General features: G+C 39.6%; 2 protein-coding genes across 3 annotated transcripts in view; one reads left to right on the forward strand and one right to left on the reverse strand.

Moving 5' to 3' along the window:
- POLR3A (RNA polymerase III subunit A) overlaps window positions 1-16050 on the reverse strand; it is a 37933-nt gene extending 21883 nt beyond the window's left edge. Inside the window, exons 1-17 of the mRNA XM_083843574.1 lie at window positions 15869-16050; window positions 15612-15747; window positions 14938-15075; window positions 14232-14403; window positions 13526-13680; window positions 12409-12648; window positions 11522-11684; window positions 11202-11338; window positions 10537-10640; window positions 9362-9503; window positions 8727-8867; window positions 7445-7514; window positions 6611-6738; window positions 5030-5168; window positions 2847-3011; window positions 2412-2584; window positions 74-185 (exon numbers count right to left, since the gene is read on the reverse strand). Coding sequence (XP_083699700.1) covers window positions 74-185; window positions 2412-2584; window positions 2847-3011; window positions 5030-5168; window positions 6611-6738; window positions 7445-7514; window positions 8727-8867; window positions 9362-9503; window positions 10537-10640; window positions 11202-11338; window positions 11522-11684; window positions 12409-12648; window positions 13526-13680; window positions 14232-14403; window positions 14938-15075; window positions 15612-15747; window positions 15869-15912 — 2359 coding nt within the window. The 5' untranslated portion in view covers window positions 15913-16050. The remainder of the gene's footprint in view (window positions 1-73; window positions 186-2411; window positions 2585-2846; window positions 3012-5029; window positions 5169-6610; window positions 6739-7444; window positions 7515-8726; window positions 8868-9361; window positions 9504-10536; window positions 10641-11201; window positions 11339-11521; window positions 11685-12408; window positions 12649-13525; window positions 13681-14231; window positions 14404-14937; window positions 15076-15611; window positions 15748-15868) is intronic.
- Window positions 16051-16186: 136 nt separating this feature from the next.
- RPS24 (ribosomal protein S24) lies at window positions 16187-22129 on the forward strand. Of its 2 annotated transcripts, XM_083843598.1 has the most exons (7): window positions 16187-16317; window positions 17026-17091; window positions 17447-17656; window positions 18159-18269; window positions 19132-19149; window positions 21015-21050; window positions 21930-22129. In XM_083843598.1, the coding sequence occupies exons 1-5, from the start codon at window positions 16315-16317 to the stop codon at window positions 19135-19137; spliced, it is 396 nt and encodes a 131-aa protein (XP_083699724.1). In that variant the 5' UTR covers window positions 16187-16314; the 3' UTR covers window positions 19138-19149; window positions 21015-21050; window positions 21930-22129. The 2 variants fall into 2 exon arrangements, with proteins under 2 accessions (XP_083699724.1, XP_083699725.1); XM_083843599.1 differs by lacking the exon at window positions 19132-19149.
- Window positions 22130-23102: the final 973 nt, after the last annotated feature.

Genomic DNA, 23102 nt, shown 5'->3' on the forward strand with positions numbered 1-23102 from the left:
TAAAGACGGAACAAGTAACTCTGAGAACAGAGATGGAATGAGCAAACTAATTCCAAAGCTCGGATAGTCCTACCTTTAGAACCACAGAGAGCCATAATAAGGGGACTATTGCTCTTGTCCAGCTCTCTGAGACAGGCACTGCCAGCATGATCTCTGATAACAGAGAGTTCTTTAAGGATCAAAGCCTAAAATCCAAGAAAACAGAGATGTGATATTAGTTAAAAATACCATACACAAACAATATGCTATCACTTGTCCGCAATACTGTCAGTAGTCAATAGGGAACTCAAAGCAGAATTAAGAGAAGGTTGGATGTTTCTTTGGGTAAAGTAAGTTTTAACTTAACTCGCGTAATCTTCCATTTTGCTGCACAAGAATTCTTTGTTTGGCTAAGACATGGGTGGCTGGGGACATTGCAACCTCTTTTGCTAGTAGCACCAGCTTAAGCTAATTAAACCAAATATTGGACTGAGCTGTTCACTGTTCAATGTGAAATATAGCCACAAAAAGTAATTTTGGACTGCTCTCACATTATACATTGCCAGTATCTTCAATTTTTAAGAAAACAGTTATATCAAAAACCATAGGCATCTGAGAAGAGGAAGAAGAGTGAAGAACATGGCAAAACTTTGTTCAAGGAGAGTACAACTTCACAACTTCAGACTAGACAACTGTGACAGTTAAAGTACAGTGTGGGGTTTTCTACCCCCCCCCCCCCCCACACACACACTTCCTTTCTACTTTTTAAAAGGTAAAAAACAGACATTGATAGCCAATAGAACAAATGTATAAAACCATTAAAGGCAACAAAGTGAGTATTTTTCAGTTGACTTCCTTAAGACCCTGTCTGTAAGTTTTTGGGCATTGCTCTTAATGTAAGTTTACATAGAAGAAAAAAAAGAAAACAGAGTAACACAAGTCCACTCGACCGTTGCCCTAATAAGTAACAAGAAAAAAAAGAAAAAAAACTTGTGTATATACAGAATTGTAACTAAGAGCATTTTGTTTCTTGAACTAGATTCGTTGCTGTTAGTGTTCTTTACTAACTTAGTACACATGGGTAAATGGAATTAACACTATTTCGATTACTTGTGTAATTTTATTCTGTGTCACCTCCATACTTCCAGTGGGGTGGGAGGATCCCAGTTGTTAAGTATTTAGCTAGCATTTGTAGTGGGTTTGTGTGTCAAGGTTTTGGTAGCAGGGGGCCATAGGGGTGGCTTCTGTGAGAAGGATCTAAAAGCTGCCCCATGTTAGGTAAGGGCCCCACTGCTGACCAGAGTGGAGCCAGTAAGTGATGTTGATTTCTGCCTCTGTGAGAGCATATTTAAAACAGGAAAAAAAAAAAAACGCTGCACCACACAGCAGCTGGGAGAGTGAGAGGAGTGAGGAACAGCCTTGCAGGCGCCAAGGTCAGTGAAGAAGGAGGGGGAGAAGTGCTCCAGGTGCCGGAGCAGAAGTCCCCTGCGGCCTGTGGCGAGGACCATGGTGAAGCAGGCTGTCCCCCTGCAGCCCATGGAGTACCACGGTGGAGCAGGGTTCCACACTTCAGCCCATGGAGGAGACCACGGTGGAGCAGGTGGGCCTGCACCGACGGAGGCTGCGGCCTGTGGAAGACCCCTGCCGGAGCAGATTCCGGGCTGGACCTGTAGCCCGTGGAGAGGAGACCACGCAGGAGCAGGTGAGCTGGCAGGAGCTGCTGCCCGTGGGGGATCCAGGTTGGAGCAGTTTGCTCCTGAGGGATGGACCCCGCGGTACGGACCCATATCTGGAGCAGTTCTTGAAGAGCTGCTGCCTGCGGGCAGCCCACGCCGGATCAGTTCCGCAAGGACTGCATCCCGTGGGAGGGACCCCACAGCACAGGGGACGAGAGTGACCGAGAAGGAGCGGCGGAGAAGAAGCGCTATAGACTGACCATAACCCCCGTTCCCCCATGCCACTCGGGGGGAGGAGGTGGAAGAGGGTGGATGGGGGGGGAAGATGCTTTTCGTTTCTTTCCTTTGTTTCTCGCTTCTCTAGCTTGTTAGTAATAGGCAATAAATCTTACTATCTCCCTATGCTGAGTCTGTTTTGCCCATCACGACAATAACTGCGCGAGCTCCTCGTCCTTATCTCAATCCTTGAGCCCTTTTCATCGTATTTTCTCCCCGTTCCTCTTTCAGGAGGGGGAGTGAGAGAGCGGTTGTGGTGGAGCTCGGCTGCCCACCCGAGAAAAACCACCACACATTTAACATAGAGATGCTTGTATGCATCTAAAAGATGAGACAGACAACTAAAGTTGTGTACATAAGGGCCCTACTTGCTCTTCTTCTGAAGTTTCAGTAGACACCTTTGAGCTTTACAAATTATGTGCATGTATTCACGAACTTCCTACTGTATATATATACAGTGATACCATTTAAAGTGTTTACCTCTAGTGTCTCTTCTGCAGTACAACCAGGCTGCTGCTGTAGTTTTCCAGTGTTCAGAGCTTCAATATACTCATCACATTTCTTATAGCCAGCATTCAGGAGTTCATACTTAGCTTTTAGCAGGCCCTGACCTGGTGTGACATCACCAATTCCAATTGAAAAGCCACGATTAGCTGTCATAAAACAAAAGGATTATAGTATTAACTCAATCTCACAGAAATAAAGTAGAAATTAACATCAAGAAATGTTATAATTTGTAAACATATCAGCTGTTTCCCCATTTGTCAGTTTCAGAACTGGCTTGTGGTGTTTTGTTTGTTTCCTTGATTTTTAAATGGGATACATTGTATTTGAAGCAAAATTCTTGCTTTATTGTTGGGTTATTTCTGCTTTAAGATAAGGTTTCACCAAGAAACTTACTTCACTGTCACTTACATAGATAGACAGGAGCAAGCCTGGCTAGTCGTGACATGGCATCTGCAGCTTCTACTTGTCCCCAGTCTCTCAGCAAGATGTAAAAGATATTGTTCTTGGATCCAGAACCTAAGGTTCCTTTGTCCATGCTGCCACTCATTAACTCACTGTTTTGAATTGTGACATCTACAAATAGAAAAGCAAAAATAATTCATATTTTTTCTAAAACATTACCTAAACTCTTGTGATATGTTATGGAGCAGGTTTGTAAATACTTTGTTCAAGAAAAAAAAGATAGATATTTACCATTTCTGTGGAAGTGTATGAATGAGTGAGTATAAGGTAGACAATCTACAAACTAATTTTACCCAGAAAAGCAAACATTTATGTATTTTCCTTCCTCCTTAGAAGGGCAACTGTATCTATTTAAGACTTCTGAGGATCATGTGAATAATTCATTTCATTAAAGAAAAAAATCAATAATAAAATGCTAAACTTCGCTTCCTTAATCAGAATCAAGGTTTTAACCTTATCTGTCCAGAAATAAAGTCCTCTATTGTGCATAGTTCTTGATTTATTCTGTGTTCAAACCACAGTTCTTGATTTATTTATTTTTTTATTAAAGCAACAAAACTTCAGAAACTAAGCTACAGTTCTCTTTATTTGAAGATTCTGATAATCATTTCACCTCTGGAAGTACAGTTTAAATTTAAAAGACATAGTGGAAGCAGATGTCTCTAGTTAGAAGCATATCGTGAAGACATCCATGCTGGCTTTAGGCCTGTGGCCTGTACATAATGCCTCTTTTAGATGACCTCCTTCTGCTTCATCATGAACCTTCTATTTCAGGCACTGAATCTTCATTGTGACTTTCAGCCTTTATGCAGTTAGAAAAGTATCTTCTGCATGTGAAATTTAGACATATTTGGTATGCAAACCATACAATATATATTAATTCCTAACTTTATTATGCATCTTTCAAAGAACTTACACATGAAGATAGATCCAATTTAAATCATTTTCTGCAGAACACTCTAGATGTCTGTATATGATACTCTATGCTCAATATTTTCAATACAAATTTAGGTACTCATCTTGAACTGCAAGTCAATGGTCTTTACCACTTACTACACAATGATAATGCCATTTCTTGAAACTTCAGAGATTTTGCACAATTTTCTGAATAGAATTAGTGTTGCTTTAGGAACCAAGTTTGTTCAGAGAACTGAACAGAGCCATCCAAAGGTTTTCTGCAACACCTGTTACCCTCAAACACTGAAAACAGGACTTCAACCTATACTTCCTAGAACAAAAAGGAAAAAAGGATGCAGAGGAAAGATGATTGTGTATGTTCACACAAGGGAATAAGACAGATTGTTTTGTTGCCTTTCACCCTACATTTTTTCAGGCTGAAAAAAAATAATATCTTAATGTTTACAGCCAACTTGATGATCACAGAGTGATCCTGTCTTCCAAAGAAATCTCTCAGAATCTGGTGTGGAGTGTATCTGAGTCCTCAATGGGAATTCTTTCTCATATCACCATTGCATGCCTGAATTACTATAAATCAGTGCTTCCTCCCTACATACCTATGTTCCTTAGCTCAAATTTATGATCAGCAAGGAGACGAGCTAATCCCACCTGTTCAAGTTCTCTTCCAACTGTTACTACATAACGTTAAATTATTAATTGGAGAAGCCTTGCTCATCTCCTAGAGCCTCTTCAACCCTGATGCTGTGCGTGCCACTTGCCACTTTGACTTCCCCAAATGGCAGATGGTCTGACCTCCAAAAGATTCTTTTCTTCCTGTCCTTTATTTCCTAACTCCTTTCACTGTTTGACTTATAATCACTGCATCACTACCCCGACTTGAAATATTTAACTTTTTCCCCATTTGCCATCTGCATAATCATTTCTTAAGCTTCTTGGCTTCTCTTATCTTAACTTTAAATACTTCAGCATCATAATAAGCCTATCATCACACAACAGAAATTTTATTACAAGAAAACACTTAAGTCTTTTCTTTGATGCTTAGCATGACTTCAACTTTTGAGGAAAAAAAAATAATGTATTTTTCCATTTCAAGAATACTTATGCAAGGCACTGTTTTAATTCCTCCAGTAAGCTCAACAATAAACTCAACAAAACAGTATCTACAGTTTTGCTGAAGGCTTCCAAAACACAGCTTTAGAAGTGTCACTCACAAGAGTCATTGTAACACAGGTCTTCCCCTTTGCCACAATACTGTTTGCCCTTGGTTCGCAGATTCGCTTTTACAGGACAGTCATCACTGGGTTTGAGAATGAGGCTGAAAACCTGCTTTCCTGTCCAGAGTGTTACAGGCTTAGGAAAACAAAAGGACAAGAGACAGGGTTACAGAGTTTATGATACAACAGCAGTAAAACCAGCAAGCAAGAATTGTATTGTAAATTTTTGTTTTTAATACATAATATTGCTATACTGAACTATACTTGTAGCAGTATATAACAGCATTATTATGAATAGGGGAGTATTATGCACTTCCAAAAATATAAAAGCACTGATTCACAAAAGGCTATCCTTTACGTAAAGGTATACACATGCATTTACTGAAACACACTCTATTTCTCCCTTTGTCACATTTCCCTTCTTGATTAGAAAACGAAAAAAATACAATGCCACATTTGTTTCATTTCCCAAATAGGGTGCCACATTTATATTTAATTCTTTATATAATGCTTCCTATTTAAATTTTTAGGAGGCTCAAGATTCATATAATTATGTACTTCACTCACCTGTAGTTAAACAGAAGTAACTGTCACATCTAGTGCTAAATTTACTCATTTGGAATGACAGAAGCAGTCAAAGAACCAATACTCCTTGTTATCAACATTCATATAAATTCATAAAATTCAAATTAAATATCATTGCTAAATGCTCTGACCTTGCTTTACGTTACTATTATTATTATTCATTTAAATTTTATTTTCTCTTTCTGAATAATTATGGAAGTTTCCTTAATATTACACATGTAACAGTTTTAAAACTATCTACAGACTATAAGAACGTTTATTTGAACACTTAATGAGTAGTTAACAAGTTAGAAAATGTACCAAATTCTCTCTAAACAAGTATTTGCCTTATATACAAGGCCAACCAAATAGAGGCACCCTGAAATATATTTGAAGGAAGGCTTAATAGACTCTAATCCAATCTAAGAAATGATACTACAGCTCTCTTCCAAGTTTCTGACTGATACACAAATATTCAGCCCTTAACAATACTTTTTTTTTTGTGTACATGATATAACAAATATCACATAGAACTCATTTTCTTTAATCTTAGACACACTGACGGGTTAACAGTTAAAATATACTATCACCCAGGTTTGACACCACCTACAGCTGGGATACTGAAACCTAGAACTGCTGAGCATTTTAACAGTACTTCAGCACACCCAAGGTACAACAGTTTCTCCACTTAGCCCCATGTTAGGTTTGTCTGCTATATGACCATCAACAGCCAAGTGGTCTTGGAGTGGACAGTAATAGGACAATAGCAAAACTATGTTTGAACCACAAAGGAATCCTGTATCTGGACCACACTATGCAAGGCTGACTCTATTCAGTCTCAGGAACCATCAAACAACTTGAATTCTGATCTTTGCACTTTATGCCTTATAGTATCAAATATAATACAAAACAAACGTCAGAAAACACAAGGACTGTCTCTCAGCTGAGAACATCAACATGGGTCAAGAGAACAGATGGTAAGTCTTTGTAATGTTGAAAAATAGTTTGACACACCTTCAGAATTGCCGGAGGTGGAAGACGAACTTTAATTTTTTCATCCTTACCAACCAGGATAGAAGCAATGATTTGACAGGCTTTGGCTCGATCAAAAAAGGTATCTTTTAGTGTAAGAAGATAGGCACCTAGAATGTAAAACATAATTAAATTTAAAAGCTATTATAAAGATTAAAATATATTTAAAAGCTAAGTTTAATACTATTCAGTATTAATAATTTGATTCTGATAATAAGTAACTACTTACTCTGCAAAATACCAATGTTTTAGACAGCTTTGCTTGTAAACCCTTTCCAGATTTTTTTTTTTAACTCCTCCTCAATGAAACTTCCAAAGACAGTGCATTGCTACAATCTATTCTCTTTCACGCACCATCCCATAGGTAAAAAATAAAGCCTTTGTATTGATTTTTTTACACTTTCTCCCTCAATATTCATTGTACTTTTCTCAAATATATAAGTAAACTTTAAAGTACTTACTATAGGTTAAAACTCATTTTAGGCTAATTAGTTCAAATCCTCTCCCATAATTATAAGGGGTTTACATTACATAGTGCACATGAAGACCCTAAACATTTACTTTTAACATCAGAGAAAAGATTGCCGAGCATATGCTAAGCTACTAAAAATTGCACCTACAAAGGTTGACAGTATCAGAAGAAATCTGAATGTCATCATCATATTTCAGACCAACAATAGCCTTACTCTCATACTGTCAATTTGACTTGTGAAAGGATAAAATTTTAAATTAATAGAGAAAAATTATAAAGAAGAGGGAAGTGATTCTTACAGAACTGTTAAATCACACAGATCTAAACCAAGTTTATGTACACACCTGTAAGGAAATCTTGAATAGCAGCAATGAGGGGTTCTCCATTTCTTGGTGTTACCAAGTTTGCTTTAGTCTGTAAGACATAAGACAAAAATTACACACTTGAAGACACACTTGCTACTCAGCAGTAAACCTACTATTTCAGACAGTTTTGTTAGCAATGATAGCAAAACCTTCTTCTGACTGTAGCTAAGCCTAGCTATGGAAGATCTTGCATATAGTTAAGTCTCCGAAGAATTCAAATAACAACCAAGATGCAAACTCACAGTTCAGTCTCCTGCACAATACTGCTAGGCTTTGTCAGGATTGGCAATTAGATCTGACACTGAAGTCAAATGTATTTAGGTACCCACTTCACTCCTGAATATTTTAAAAATATATCACTTACATGCACTAAATACTAAAACCAGTATGTTTTAACATGCATCATATACATAAACTAAAATTGTTCTCCTCAGACCTGATTCTACAGCAAAGAGATCGGTTAATAAAATCAGGGTAATTAGTATGAGTTCCCAGTCATACAAATTACTGCTCCAGTTACTTATCCCCAGATCCCCACCTGGGCAGTATGTGGCTGCCACAGCTTTGCCTGAACTATTCGCAGGCCCACAGAAGCCTAGGTCACGCACTTCATTTTTCCTTTTGGAAGCTTTCTTTTTAAACTCTCAGATTAATTCAGCAACTCAATACATGCTGCAATGAACTGTTGTAGTAGTACTGACCTTCACTTGCCCTGAAGGAACAACGTACTGGAAAATCCTCAGATTATTGCTACTGACTCCACTTTCATGCTACATATCAATGGCTGCAACAACCAAATCCCTCCACCTGCTATCTTTTCTCCCTTTTCACCTCCTAAAACCTTACTTGTACCCTGCCTTCTCTGGTAACTACTACTCCAGTACAAGCACACTATTGCTGCCTCATTTCCAGTTTAGCCATAATCCAGAAACTGCAGGCTGTCAGACCAGAACACGCATCTGTTCAGTAACAGCCACCCTATCTTGGTAGCAGTTGTTAACAGTAGTCACGTAGAACCATACTAATGACATGTACTTACTTAAAAATACTGGATTTTCTAGGAATGCTAAATACATATCTATTAGACTACCTATACGGCTAACAGCCCTAGTTATTCTTAATTCCCTTCTGCATGACTCTCAAGTAGCTTCACAGCTGCATACTATCCATACCCAGGCATCTTAATGATGATTTCAGATTTCATATGCAACGTAAGAACTACAAGGCATGGCCTATCCCAACACCAACTTGATCTGCATACCCCCATTAAAACAAGTGCTTCTGCTTTTGCTTCTTCTGTCTGAGGAAGGTGAAGGTTCATCTCATCTCCATCGAAGTCTGCATTGTATGGTGTACAGACGCATTCATTAAATCTGAATGTCCTATGAGGTTTTACTCTAGCCTGTAAATAGAAGAAGGAAAAAAAAAAAGTGATGCACATGCAGTCAAGCATGCTAACAGATGAAAAAACATGCCCGAATGCTTCCTTGTAGGCTTTATACTTCCTCTTTATTACAGACATTAATGAAAATTTCTGATCATAGGATTCAACTCAGCCAGAAACCAGACCTGGATTCCATTACACAAATGTAACTAAGTTGCATTACAAGAAATATTTATACAAAGCATGGAACACCATATGCTTTGTAAAGACCACATCAACTCTGCAAAAATGAAATCCTTACACAAGAACAGATACTGAGGTCAATCATGGCTATTCACAGAATCATCCAGGCTGCATACTACCCAGTTACACATTAATTCCCATGCAAACAGCACCTCGTTCATGTTTGTCCCTGCACAGTTAGAGAAGCTGTTTATTTCAAACAGCAGCAAAGGTAAGCCACCTAATGTTCACATGATGCAGTACCTGTCTGTTAGACTGCGTGCACTTACAATGTGAGCCATGATGCTCAGCTTATGAAGAGAGGGTTGTCGGTTGAACAGGACTATATCACCATCTATAAGATGCCGCTCCACGATATCACCAAACTTCAGCTCCTGGGCCATCTTCTCTCGGTTTCCATATTTCAAAAATCTTATGGTAACACATGACAATGGAGTCAGAGACATAAAGACAACTGAAAATAAATCCTGTGTTTATAATGCAAGTTCCTCCATTAAACATTGGAGCATTTGTACTACAACGACTAAAAGACAAAACTGGTGTTGGCCACATCATTAAACATCAGCTTTGTTGCTATTTTAAATAACGAACGAATTTGTAATGTTACTTAAAACTACAGTTATACTACAAGAACTAAGAAAAAAGCTAATCCATACAAAGTATTTGTTTCAATTGCAGCATGGAGAATAGGCCATTTCAGTCACAGACAATTATGTTTTGTATCACAGTATGGCTTAGGTTGGAAGGGACCCTAAAGCTTGTCTAGTTCCAATTCCCCTTCCATGGACAGGGGCACCTCCCACTACATCAGGTTGCCCAGGCCCTCATCCAACCTGGTCATGAACAATTCCAGGAACGGGGCATCAACAGCTGCTCTGTGCAACCTGTTCTAGTGCCTCACCACCCTCATAGTGAAAACTTTCCTCCTAACATCTACTATAACCCCCCCACACCCTTTTTTTCAGTTTAAAACCGTTCCCCTTTGTCATATCACTATCTGCCCATGTAAAACATCACTCTCCATAAGACGATCCACAAACTGACTGCACATTAGCCCTCCCATAAAAAAAGTCAGCACAAAGTGACCAATACTGTCTGTTTCCATTCATCACCTGTCAATATGACCCAAAATGCACATCTCAGTCCAGTTCTATATTATCTAGAGTATCTTAGCCTCTATGCTAAATAAAAGATGCTCAGTCATAAAGCAACCTAATTGCAGTTCACTATCCTTATTATGTACACTTGATATTTAAATCCAACATATAATCTCCTAAGGTTTAGTGTGTGAGTTCTTTTTAGGTGATGATTTTTGTTACTGCCCTTTATGAAAAATGCTAAAAATTAAGATCCATTTTAACCCCTGTAGACATTACAGGTTTCACAAAACAGTAAGAATGAGTTGGTGAGGAGAGATGAAAAGTGAATCATTAATGACAGGTACCTTTTCATCTGTGTGTGCCTTTGCTGAATGAAGTTGGCTCCAGGATGAATATCAGGACCATTCCGGACAAGTTTCCTCATAAAATTAATATTTGCTTTGTTAACCTGTTGCATAAAGATTTCAATCAGGAACAAGCGAAACATGTTTCAAGACCTCTTGTTTTTGCTGGTGTTCTGTGTTTTCAAATTTTAGGCTCAACTGAGAATTCCCCTCACAACCTCAGCTGCTGAAACGAACAGGCAGGAGGAAATAGAGGAGGAAAGTTTAAGCCTGTTTTAGAGCACAACATCACAGTGAAATTACATTAAGAAATCTGGGAAGTAAATTCAGAAATCAAAAAACCACAAAACCATTCCTTAGACAGTTACACCAATGAACATATGAAGCTATATAAAAGTTTAAACAACATCAAGCTGAACCGTTCTCTCTTGATGTGTCTGTCACTCCTTACCCCATATGCTTTCACAGCACTTGTATATATCTGATACTACAAGCTTCACTTACCAGCAGCAACAGAACTGGCAAAACATCATTGAATGACATGCTGAACATATAAACCACACATTTACTCCCTCTTACGGAGGGATCATGAAGAAGGACAAAACTGATACATGTTTAAAAACCAAAACAAAAAGGTACAGAAGTTTTGGTTTTACACTACCCACCTTTTCAGGAAAAGTTAATATTTTAGCAACATGAATAGGCACTGCTACTTCATCTATTCTTAAATTAGGATCTGGGGAAATGACTGTTCTGCCAGAGAAATCCACTCGCTTTCCAGACAAATTGCCTCTAAACCGACCTAAAAGAACAAGCAAGTGAAAAACTCTTATAGAGAAAGTTGATTTCAAAATGCCGTCTGCTAGGAGAGCACATTAGAACATCTTTCAACATGCATCACAGTAGCACAACACAATAGTAACAAAGACGTGCTTCGGAATACCAAATAGTTATGACTTCATTAAAAACAGCTTTCTAGACAAACCTTGCTTTCCCTTAAGTCTTTGAACAAAACCTCTGGTCCATTTTTTAGGTGCCATGTTCAGAGGAATTCCCGACAGCTCACTGTTAATGTACAGGGCACACTGCAACTGAAGGAAGTCCCAGTCTTCCATTATCATCTGTGTTTTGGCTCCTGATATCCTGTGCTAAACAAAATAGTCACCCAGTTCAGAAAATAAGCATAGCAATAGACTAAACCAGTTAAGATGTTTTTTTCTGATATTGAACACAATGCTTCTTTGGAAAATAATGTTAAAAACCCTTCGTAGTCATAGAAATGAAAAAGGCATGATAACTTTACATTGCTATAGCATAAGGCTGTTCACGAGAGAACCCAACAGAAAACCTAATTGCTTATGACTTATATCTTTTGACAAACACTCACAAAAATATGCATTTGTTTAAATTGCTATTTTTTTCCCAAGCCAGTGAAGTTAAGCTAATATTATTCCACAGCCAGGAAAATCACCGGAATTTAATCATTCTTCAGTCGTGGGAGTTACTGCTCATTTGATTGTTTTAACCCTTTAGGAATAGTATAATGTTTTCATTGTAAGCAAACACTCAAAAATGTTATAGTGATAGACAGGGGTGGGGAAAAAAAGTTTACAAACAAGAACTCAAATGAAAAAGTCTTCTCCTATGGGCTCCTGCAGATATTCAGGAAGTCCTATAATGCAAGCAGCCAGATAGCCAGCTCCATTTGGAGCAACTTTATTTCTTTCAATAAAATTCCAAACAGCACAGCAGTACAGTACAGACTGCTTGATAGACTGGGAACAATGAGATAAATAAAACCACTTCCTGTACTGAATTCTAACCAAATATTTTGGAAGGCAACAATCTCAGAGAGCTTGAAGAATGACTCACCTTTTTTATTACATCATTGAGGAAAATGATCTCTGTCAGTTTCATTGTCAAGTCGTCCTCGTTGGTGCCGGACTTCAAGTCGCTCACAACAGAGGGTCTGATACACAGTGGTGGCACTAAGAGTCGTGTGAGGATCAAATCTGAAGGCTTACCTGCTTCTGGATTCATTAGAAGCAGAGGGATATCTTCTGCTGGGATTCTTTTAAAGAGGTTCAATACTACTAATGGATTCAAGTTTTCCTACAAAATCCATCAGAAAATGTCAAGATTAAGCCATCAAGTAACAACTTTCAACCCTTCCTTCCTCCCCTCATTTACTGATTATTCACTCCAACTTTTGATTGTCTCATATACTTGGTATGTTTTCTTTGTGTCTGTCTTCCCTCATTTTAACTTATGTGTTTTGCCTTGTACTTACTTATGCTACTTTTTTTGAAGCAGTATTTCATAGCTCCTTGTCAAAATAATATAATAAATGTTACAACAAACTTAAAGTATGTTTTCTCTCATTTCATTAGTAGAAACTTACAAGAATTACAATACTTTCTAGTGCTTTTAAAAAAATAAATACAAACTTTATTTCTCTTATGGAACAGCTATTGATGCAGCATAAGAAATTCAAAATGCTCATTCCTTTTTCTGCTCATATATCTACCCTGAAATCTTTCCAGCTTGATAAGAAGCAAACACAACCGCACACAATGCAAAGCTGGATGAAACAAAAAAGCTGATTAAGCCTCTTCTTTCCTCCTCCATACTAAGTTCTTTTGAAGAAGATATCTCTGTGTATTGCAATCATCTCAGAGTTACAGTAAATCCATATGTAAATGTGCTATTTCTATGAGCCTACACTTTTTCTTTTTCTTGCTTCTTGACGTTTCATACACCAAGAACACCTCCCTTCTTTCCGGATAGAAAAGTACGTATCTAATAAACAAAGCTGCTCATTGTTTGCCAAGTTAACGTTATTGCAATGCTAACAATATGGCAAATATGCTTCACGTGTCTTGGTATCCAGAAGTACCGGACCACCTTAAGCTGCTACAGTGAAAACCTTTGAGGAGTTTTATTTCACGCACAAAAACCAGCGTAAAATTCAAGTTGTAACAAAATTCACCTGAGCTCTTCCCAGTAAGGATTCTACTTCTTTGTTATGTTCTATGGCAGTTTCAAAGGACTGGAGAAAAGTGGATACCACGGGATCTACCACTTTCTTATTGGTCTTATATTTTTCATGTATTATTTTCAACAAACCACACTTCTTCACAGTTCCTGCAAGCAAATAAATGTTGTTGTGTTTTTTTTTTTAAATTAAAAACTTAAAACAACTAAGTAATTGTTCCAAAATCAGTTACCCTCCCAGAGAATGACAAACATATTTAATCTTATGAAGAATAACTTCACAGAATTATGACAAATGAAGTTCAATCAAAAGTAAAGTCTACATGAAGTTTAATCAAAATTAAAGTCTTCCATGTTAAGGTACTGATCACTGACTAAAGCTTCCAATATTTTATATATTATATATATATGGTTGATCAAGGCTTTTTTGCCATTATTCAAGTATTAAATACTGTTCACTGCCAAGAAGAGATATGTAAAACAAAATAAGTTACTAGGCCAATGTCTATATCCACATACACGAGAAGTGAATAAGCCTGTGCTTGGCATTAAGAATGCAACTACCTGTTTCTTAAAAAAGGCCGGAGAAACTACCCATTACCTATGGAATGAGTATTTGAGATTTTGATGCCTACCACAGCCACCAAGGTAAAAACCATCACAGTAGATAACTATCACTAACTACTAATGCCAACACTTACCATTAAAGGCACCACAGTAAGGACAAGTGTTTTTCTTCCGGCACTTTTCAGACACTTTCTTCTTTAGCCCTCTCTTCTGAAGATACGTAAGGCCTGGTCGCTTCAGGTAATCCAAAAACTGTTTTTTTTCTTCCACTGACAGCATGATACGGCAACAGGTTTTGCAGATCATCTTTAATATAAACACACATAAACACGGTTGTTTAATGCAGCCATGGAGAATTTTAACAGCTATTCGAACCTAGGTCCTTCAATAGTATGCAAGTTTTTATTGAAATACAGCAGTCTTGGTTGAAAGATAAATTCTCATAGTGTAACACACAAACAAAAAAAAAAAAGGACAAGGGGAAAATAATACAGGCAATAGGGTAAATTCTTATGTAAGTTCTGCAGGACCTTAACAATCCATACAAAGCAAACAGAGCTTTGTTTTATTAGAATGTTCTAAAGGGTAAGTTACATTGCCTACACTTAGCTCAAACTACTATAGAAAGATAATGGATTAATGAGTCTGAAATCACAAAATAAAACTGATGTCTTTATATTACTAAGAGTGATACTTAAACATGGGTACTTTACAAAACACAAGATCCAAAAAAATGTATAATGCAGCCTTATTCTTGTCTTCTAAACTAATGTCTTTAAATCAATCTTTACTGATCATTTTCTTTCTCTAGCCTAGATATTGATAACAAATCACGTTTACCTGTAAGATGCCTATCACAGCTTTGAAGTATCCAACATGAAAACAGGGCAATTCTAAGTCAATGTACCCATAATGTCCCAAACAATCAGCTAGGTTTTTTCCACAGGTTTCACAGGGGCGGTCTTTTTCACTGGTTCCCTGTGAGAGCAAAGAAACACATACTGATAATAGAAATTTATAGCTATAATGAGCTGAACATACAGAAGATTCAATAGTTTTTAAGCTAGTAGCTATCCTGACAGCAGACCCACAGCACTTAAGCGTTTTTTTTCCAGCATTAGAAGCATGCCAGTAGCGCTACATTTGGCCCAACCCTTAAGAAGTAAAAATGGTTTTCACACACTGCCAATCCTGATAACAGTGATGCTAACTCATCCAGCTATTGCCAGCGATCTACAGCCCACGGGGTCTCCTGTGTGATGGTTTGTAGATGACCATCTCTGGGTCTCTGACAGGCAGGCAGAACAAACACCTCCTGCCCCTTAAGATGCTTTGTGGAACCTTCTCAAACCATGCAGGAAGCAGCTGGCACAGCGACTGAGAGCTTGTGCAATTGGAGACACATACGCACGTATTTTGAAAGAACAGTGTACTCCAGTTATCTCACGTTTTCACAATTTTAAGCAACTCTACGAAGAGGACGTTTTTTAAAGGAAGAATGATAAGCCTCTCACCAGGCGGTGGTCGAGCACGCCGTACTGCAGCGGGGAGTGGTGGTTGTCCTGGCTGTACAGGTTCTTGCTGACCACCTGGATGTGCGCTTGCTGCCGCATCTCCTCGGGGGACTTCATCCCAAAGCAGATGTGGCTTCTGGCAGGGGGGACACGGGGCTGAGTGCGACCCGGGGGACACCGACACCTCCACCCCCGTCCCGCTCCCCACCGCCCCCCGGCCCCAGCCGAGCCCCCCTCAGCCCTTCAGCCCCTCTCACATCTTCTTGGCCACGTCGCTCTCTCGGAACTGCTCCTTCACCATGGCGGCGGTGGCGGCGCGGCCCCGCGGGCCGGCGGCAGACACGGAGCACAGCACGGAGCCCGGCACGGAGCCCGGCACCGAGCACCGCCCCACGCCGGGCCGGCCGTGCGGCCTCCCGCGGGACGCCGGTTGCGAGCCAGTGCCCAAACCCCGTCAGAGAGACGAGCGGGCACAGCCGGACAGCGACTGAACCCGCAGCGGGACCTGACGCGAGGCGCCGCGACCCGCTCCCGAGCCCAAGCGCCCCCCCCCGCCGCCCCAGTCGCCTCCCCCCGGTCCCGGCGCTGGGCCGAACACTCCCGGCACAGCTCCGCCCCGCGCCGAGGCCCCGCCGCCTTATGCCGGGCCGCGCGGCGCCGCCCCTTCCTCTTCGCGCCCGCCGCCTGCCAGCCAGCCGCCATCATGGTGAGGGGCCCGCGCCATCCGCCCGCCGCGCCGCCATCCCCGCGCTGAGGGGGCTCTGGGGGGCACGGCACGGCCGGGGGGGCTCGGCCCGAGGGGGGCGGGCGTGTATGGGGGAGACGGGGTGCGGGCACCGGCCGTGCCGGCCGGCGGGGCTGCTGCGGCCTGGCAGCGGTACCGGCAGTAGGGAGCCGGATCCCTGCTGTGTCGCCTGGCTTCTGCCCGGACGGAGAGGCCGGAGGTCCTGCTGTTAGGGTAGTGCTGCGCAGCTTCTGGCCCCTGAAAGGGGTGCCGTGTGCTCTGCTCGTGTACTGGCTTCATGGCTGTTCTTTGCTGAGAAGCCTAATGAGACCAACCGTTTAGTTCCCCAAAGGAAGCTGTCTGTGCGTAACTGCAGCACTCGGCCTTACAATTGAGGTCTTTCATTAAAAGCCATTTCAGCGTGTTAGGATAGCGGGGGCACAGATGTTGCTGTATTGCTTGCAGACTGGAATTAGTTCAGTGTACTTTTCTGAGGTGGTTTTTATAGCCTAGGACCAGTGTGCTTGTGAGGACACACACATGAACTCACACTTGTGAGTTCGCTGTTATCTCATGGTGAACTATTGACTGTTACTCCACTGTGTATGGTTTATATATTTGTTAGGCTTGGAATTATATATATATATATAACCAGGATTTTGTTTCACTTCTTTATACTTCATTTTGCAGAATGACACGGTGACCATCAGAACCAGGAAATTCATGACAAACAGACTGCTTCAGCGCAAGCAGATGGTAAAAATAGTGAAAAACGCCTTTATTTTTTTGTTGGTTCTGGGCTGCAGGTGTTCTTTTAATCGTTATAAGTAAGGGGCCCTGGAAATTGTTTTGGCTGTCACTGTGTAAGAGCTTATGTGTTTAAATGTCTTCGTGTGCAGTGAAGGTAAATCTTGATGCCAAAGTAGTGAGCTGACCTGTCATTATAAGCAGGAAGCTATTAAGAACATTTCTGCATTAAGTTAGTAATACTTCGTGTTGCTAAGGTGGATAAGTTCAAGTTTTAAGCTTGTGGTGGGAGTGTAGCACGTGGCTGTTGTACTGGATATTGACTGGTTTTTGTTTTTATAACAACCTGTTAATGTCTTCTTAGGTGATTGATGTTCTTCATCCTGGGAAGGCCACCGTCCCCAAAACAGAAATCAGGGAAAAGTTGGCAAAAATGTACAAGACAACCCCTGATGTGATTTTTGTATTTGGCTTCAGAACTCACTTTGGTGGTGGCAAGACAACAGGTTTTGGCATGATCTATGATTCCCTCGACTATGCAAAGAAAAATGAACCAAAGCACAGGCTTGCCAGGGTAGGTTTTGTTTTCCAGTAACTAGAAAACGATAGGGATGGCTTTCAAGTGTTCAGGGGTTCATTTACATGTATAAAAACTACAGTTTGTGGAAGTACTGATGTATATGGGGAATTCAGTGTTCTGTAAATGATGTTAAAAGTACTGTATAGATGAGCTTTTGCATTTGAAAAGTAGGTTGCTTTTTTTACAGCCTATTATAGGTGGCAAGGGGAAGGCAAAATCAGTGCTATTTCTGACATTGGGTAATAAAAGTCTACTAATTGCTACTAAAGATCTTAAAGAAGTGTAAGAGAGGGGACTGATCCGTATAAGATATTAGTGCTTGTTCTATTGTGTCATTCGTTAGCTACTGAAATTTCTAGCTATTTAGTATTTCAGGTTCAAACAGTATTTCAGAGTTCCAGGAACAGTACAATTCTTTCAGCTCAAAACATGAAAACTTCATTTTGGAAGTTAGTATCAGCAAACAGACGTAAAATATAACTTTGTTTTTTGATAGCATGGTTTGTATGAAAAGAAGAAGACTTCCAGGAAGCAGCGGAAGGAACGTAAAAACAGAATGAAGAAAGTCAGAGGCACAGCTAAGGCTAACGTCGGTGCTGGCAAGAAGGTAGGATGAGATGATCTGTAAGCTGAACTGTGTATGTTACTTTTGAAATGTCGAGTAGAAATTTTTCAACAGAATAACTTTGTATTTCTTCCCTTTCTTTTACCTGTTCTACGGGATAACAGAAGGTAATCTGTGTGGTCACATAGAGCTTCTTACCAGCCCAGTAGCTTAGTTCTGCTCATCACTCCTGCAGCTTAACTGATACACCAAGAAACCGTGCTTCTTAAATTATTGTTTCCTACATCACTTGACTGAAGTTAAACTTTCTTAAATCTAACCATGTTGCTTTAATATTGTAATTTAGTCATTCAGTATACAAATTAGATGTTCTTAACGCTTGTTACTCTGACTGCCTAAATATCTAACACTTAGTCTGCCAAGGTAGTGTTCTATTAGAAATTCTGTTAAGGATATGTAGTGGTGTGGGTGGTAAGGACTCTGTGTAAATAGGAACAAAGTGGAAGGGCTGCTTTATATTGGTTCTGAGGGTCTGATTGGGAAAACTGGGGGTTTTCTTCCTGCTGGGAGCTTCCTGTGCTGTGGCTGGAACTTGATACAAACTTAAAAGGTATGCAGGTTGGAGGGAGATTGAATTCATTTATCATTAAACAACCAAAACCACCAAAGCTATGTAATAGCCTGGCTGTGAAGACCGTCACCTTCCTTTGCTGAATTTTGCACGTGGGGAAAACACTGAGTAGGTTTGTGCTGCTAGGTGGATTTTGCAACAGTATTTTAATGAGGGAGGAGAGGGTGATGGGTTTTGATGCTTAGCTTTGTAGCTACTAAGTTGCTTTAACATCTCAAACTTAAGTAATCTTCACTTTTGCTTTTTTCTACTTCCTTGGGGACTCTCCATCAGAAATGAAGTATCTAGCAGGTACTGGAAATAAGCATGGATGTGGTGACTGAATCACTGAAACACTTTGTTCTCTCTTGAAATGGAAGCACTGTACTGCCTTGCATGCATACATGTTTACTTCAACTGTCTGTCCTGTAAAGGTTCAGATGACTACATAATGATTTTTATTCTGCGTGACTTAAAAGTAAAATTTGGCTAATAACAAAGGAGATTTTCAAAAATAGCAAAATACCACAAAAGTAAGGAATTCCCATCGAGAAGAAAGCAAAGCTATTGATCTGAGACATCGGTTCAAAACACTACAGGCTCTGGTTCAAAGTAGTACGGTGCAATTGCATGTGTAACTTGACCTTTACACAAAAATAGTTGTGTATCTTTATGAAAACTTAAGTCATGTCACAGCTTAATGTGTTTGAGACAGTGGTTGTTAACTATGAAACTGTCAGCATTAAACTTCTAACTAACTATTGGCCTGCGATATTGAAAGCTAAGACAGAAATCACAGCAATTGTTCTGAGAAATTATTCCTGTGTAAATGAAGTCCTTGTAGTCATTAGATATGATAAATCAGCGTTGTGGCTAACAACTGGGTGAGGGCTAGCTATTGTTTGGAACCTTTTTCCATTTCTGCTTCAGTGTTGTTTCAATAGCAAAGTTTTAAACTTGTTTGCAACGTAACAGTGTAAAGAGCACCCTCTTCTAAGTGTTAAGGGAGTCATTCAGTGTTGCACTGGTGGCAGTAGTGTGGGTGACTTTATTCCCTTCAAGAATTTTGGTATTTCAGTGTGGCTGTTACTGAGTGTTAATACAGAATGGTTAAGTAACTGTCACTTGAACTAAAACTGTTTCATCTAAATTTTCTTAAAGCCTATAAGCATTTTAGAAATCAAGACACGGTTGTCTTGTGATAATTACACAGCATGTGACTTCACAGAATTGTAGGGGATGGAAGGGACCTCGAGAGGTCATTGGGTCCAACCCCCCTGCCAAAGCAGGTTCCCTAGAGTCTAGTTCCCTAGACTTGTTTTTCAAGTACTTGTCAAACTAGCATGCATTCTCAGTAATAAGAGAACTGTTTTGGTTAAAGTTTTTTGAATGTCCTCTAAAATGATCCTTTAGTTTATGACTACAGGGTTTAGATCTTCTTCGCCAGTCTTGTTAGCCATTGTGTCTTTGCATTAAGCATAAACTAAAGACTAATTGGCATGCGTTCTGGAAAATCTGGTTGGGAAGAGTTCTGTGCTGTATCACAGAAAAAAGCTTGCAGAATACACTCCTGTCTTAAAGCTTTGTCTTGAAAAACATGTGTTTGAACATAATGATGTGGCATGGTTCAACATGCTCTTTAACAGCTATCTGCGGTTTTTAATAGAAATCCTGAAATATGTTTTATTGTCCACCTACATGATATGTGACAATTGTTTATCTCAGAAGTGTGCAGGGACTGGATTATTAGACTTCTTCAAAGGAAAGTCTGTAGTTTTGAGAGTAAAAACCCATGTCTTTTAACATCACTATTGCACAAATGTCACTTTTGACAGCCTTTGACACATGAGCCTTTCAAACAAGTATTTTTCAAGCATAATCAAACAGTAATGTGAATAGATAGGCAAATAAAGGCCTTCTATCTTGGAGGTATAATTGAACATGCAATTGCATCCTGAGAGTTAGTTGAGCTGTAAACAGCTATTGTTAGATCTGATCTTAAGTTTGAGGGAATGCATGAAACCTAAGTCCTTAGCTTCTACAGTAGTCTAGACTTCAAGGTTTTCCTATCACGTTGCTCTGTAGCAATTGAAAAAAGTATATTGTCTGTATCTTCTGCAGTAGTAGGACCTTGATTAAAACTGTTCTCTTATTAAGTAATGCTTTTTGTTTTTCAGTAACTGCACATACTTAAGATGGAAAACGGAAAACAGGTATGACTTTGGAATGCTTTGTAAGAGTACACATTCAGTGGCCTGTAGTCTGACCATGATGTAGGTTCAATGTTTATTTATGCAAAGAGCATGGTCCTTGCACTGATATAGAACATAGTGCAAGAGTTGAAGACTAAGGGAGACTTAAATATTTTAAAATTCATTGTTGTGCTTACTAGTGAGCTGATAATTTGTAACTTCAACTTGCATGAGATACCTGATCAGCAGATAAACTGGAGTAATGGCTCAGGCTAAGCTCAGATTTACTGTTGTTAAAAGATGATATTTAGTCTTATTGTAAAACATTTCTGTTTTTAAATAGTGTAAGTGTGCTAAGGGTAGGGTAGGTTTGTATTGTCTTAAATAGGTCGAAGTTGCATGACTTCTATTTTGGTGCCAACTTTGTTTTCTTGCTGATACTTCAAGTTAATGCCTTCTAAACAATTCTGATACCATTTTAGACAAGTCCTAGATTTCATTTTTCTATCTTTGCTGCAGAAACATAAGTGAATTGGATATGTTGTGGGCAGTAGCAGTTACAGACCAAAGTCTGGTTTTACTGCAAATGATTTTGAATGGCTTATTTTTAAGTAACTGCCTGGGAGTTGATAGTGAGTAGTTGATAGTGAGTATAATGTCTTAAGCAGGAGGCTGTCAAAGCAATTGTAGGTTGTTGAGCTTGTCTAGAGAAATGCTGTAATCTAGGCTCTCATTGCCATGACGGTTCAAGACTTCGCTGTACTTTGCATTCTTCTAAGAAAGGCATTGTTGTTCACCTGGCCTTGGCTTCTTTGGTAACCAGTTTTTCAGGCCGTATAGTGGTGTGACTACAAAAATGTGTTTTATTCTTGTGGAACTGATATTTCTTTTCCTTTACAGACTACATGATTTTGTGAAGAAGTGCAGGAATAATTATTCTGGAGAGAAGCTGCTCATCTGGTTGTAACATCAAATAAACTATGTCAGTCAATTGCTGTTTTGCCATTTGGTTTTGATTGGACAACTACTGTTTTGTAAAGCTTGAAAAATTCAAGATTGGTGCACTATTTGCACTGTATTAAAATCTTTTCATAATTAAACAGCTCTTGCTTTGAGTATCAATCTGAAGTATGAATCCAAGCTTTCTGTGGATAGTAGTTTTAAAGACATTCCAAGCAGGCAGTGTTAACTCAATGGAGGTAGGCGTGCTTTTGTCATCTATTGTTTAGGTTGTGTTTTGCAGAGTCCTTTTAAGGTGTGCTTGACTGCTTGTATAGACCTGCAGAGTACAGCTGAAGAGAGAGGAAAAACATGTCAGCAGAGAGATTCAGAGCTGCATGTTTCACAGTTCAGCTTTTAGCTAATGAAGGAGTCTAGTATAACTAGTGTTTGGTTCCTGGGTTGTCAAGACAGGCTGTGGGGTCTCTGTGAATTGTGTAGTTTATCTCTAATTTTTTATCTGGTGGTGTTAAGAGTTATTTGAGTTGGATTACTTGTTGGATGAGGCATGCTTTATGCTTTTAAGAACATTCTGGTGCAGGTCTCTTGAGTAGCAGGTAGAACAGAAGTTATACAGTAAATAGGACTGAAACTGACGGGGGCAGCTCTACTGGACATGCTGATAAAGGTTCTGACCTCATTCTTAGGTAAGTGCAGTGCGTTTAAATTGTACTACAGTTGTACTGAGGTGTACTGAGGCAGGATATTGCAATACAGGTAAGACATACAGGTAAGACATAGTGTTTGGGGGTGGCAGGGGGAGTGGGAACAACCCTGGAGCCACAGTTGAAGTGATTGGGATACTGTTACCCTATTAACTTCAATACAATATCAGGTAGGTACAGATAAAACCCTGTCTTTTCTAGTACCTTCAGTTGGTTTTCCAAATAGTGCGTTTGCTATTCTCAGTGTACAGCAACATCACTCTCAGCTGTGCAATAAAGTTGCTGTACCTCATGCTATAGTATTTCTGTTTTCATTGACGTTGGTATTTGGGGTTAGGCAACTGACCTAAAGAAAGGGTAGTTGCAGTTATTTTTTTATAAATGTAGGTGAAGTAATGAAATTAGGCTA

This window comes from Anser anser, assembly GCF_964211835.1.
Source record: "Anser anser genome assembly, chromosome: 7".
NCBI lineage: Eukaryota > Metazoa > Chordata > Aves > Anseriformes > Anatidae > Anser > Anser anser.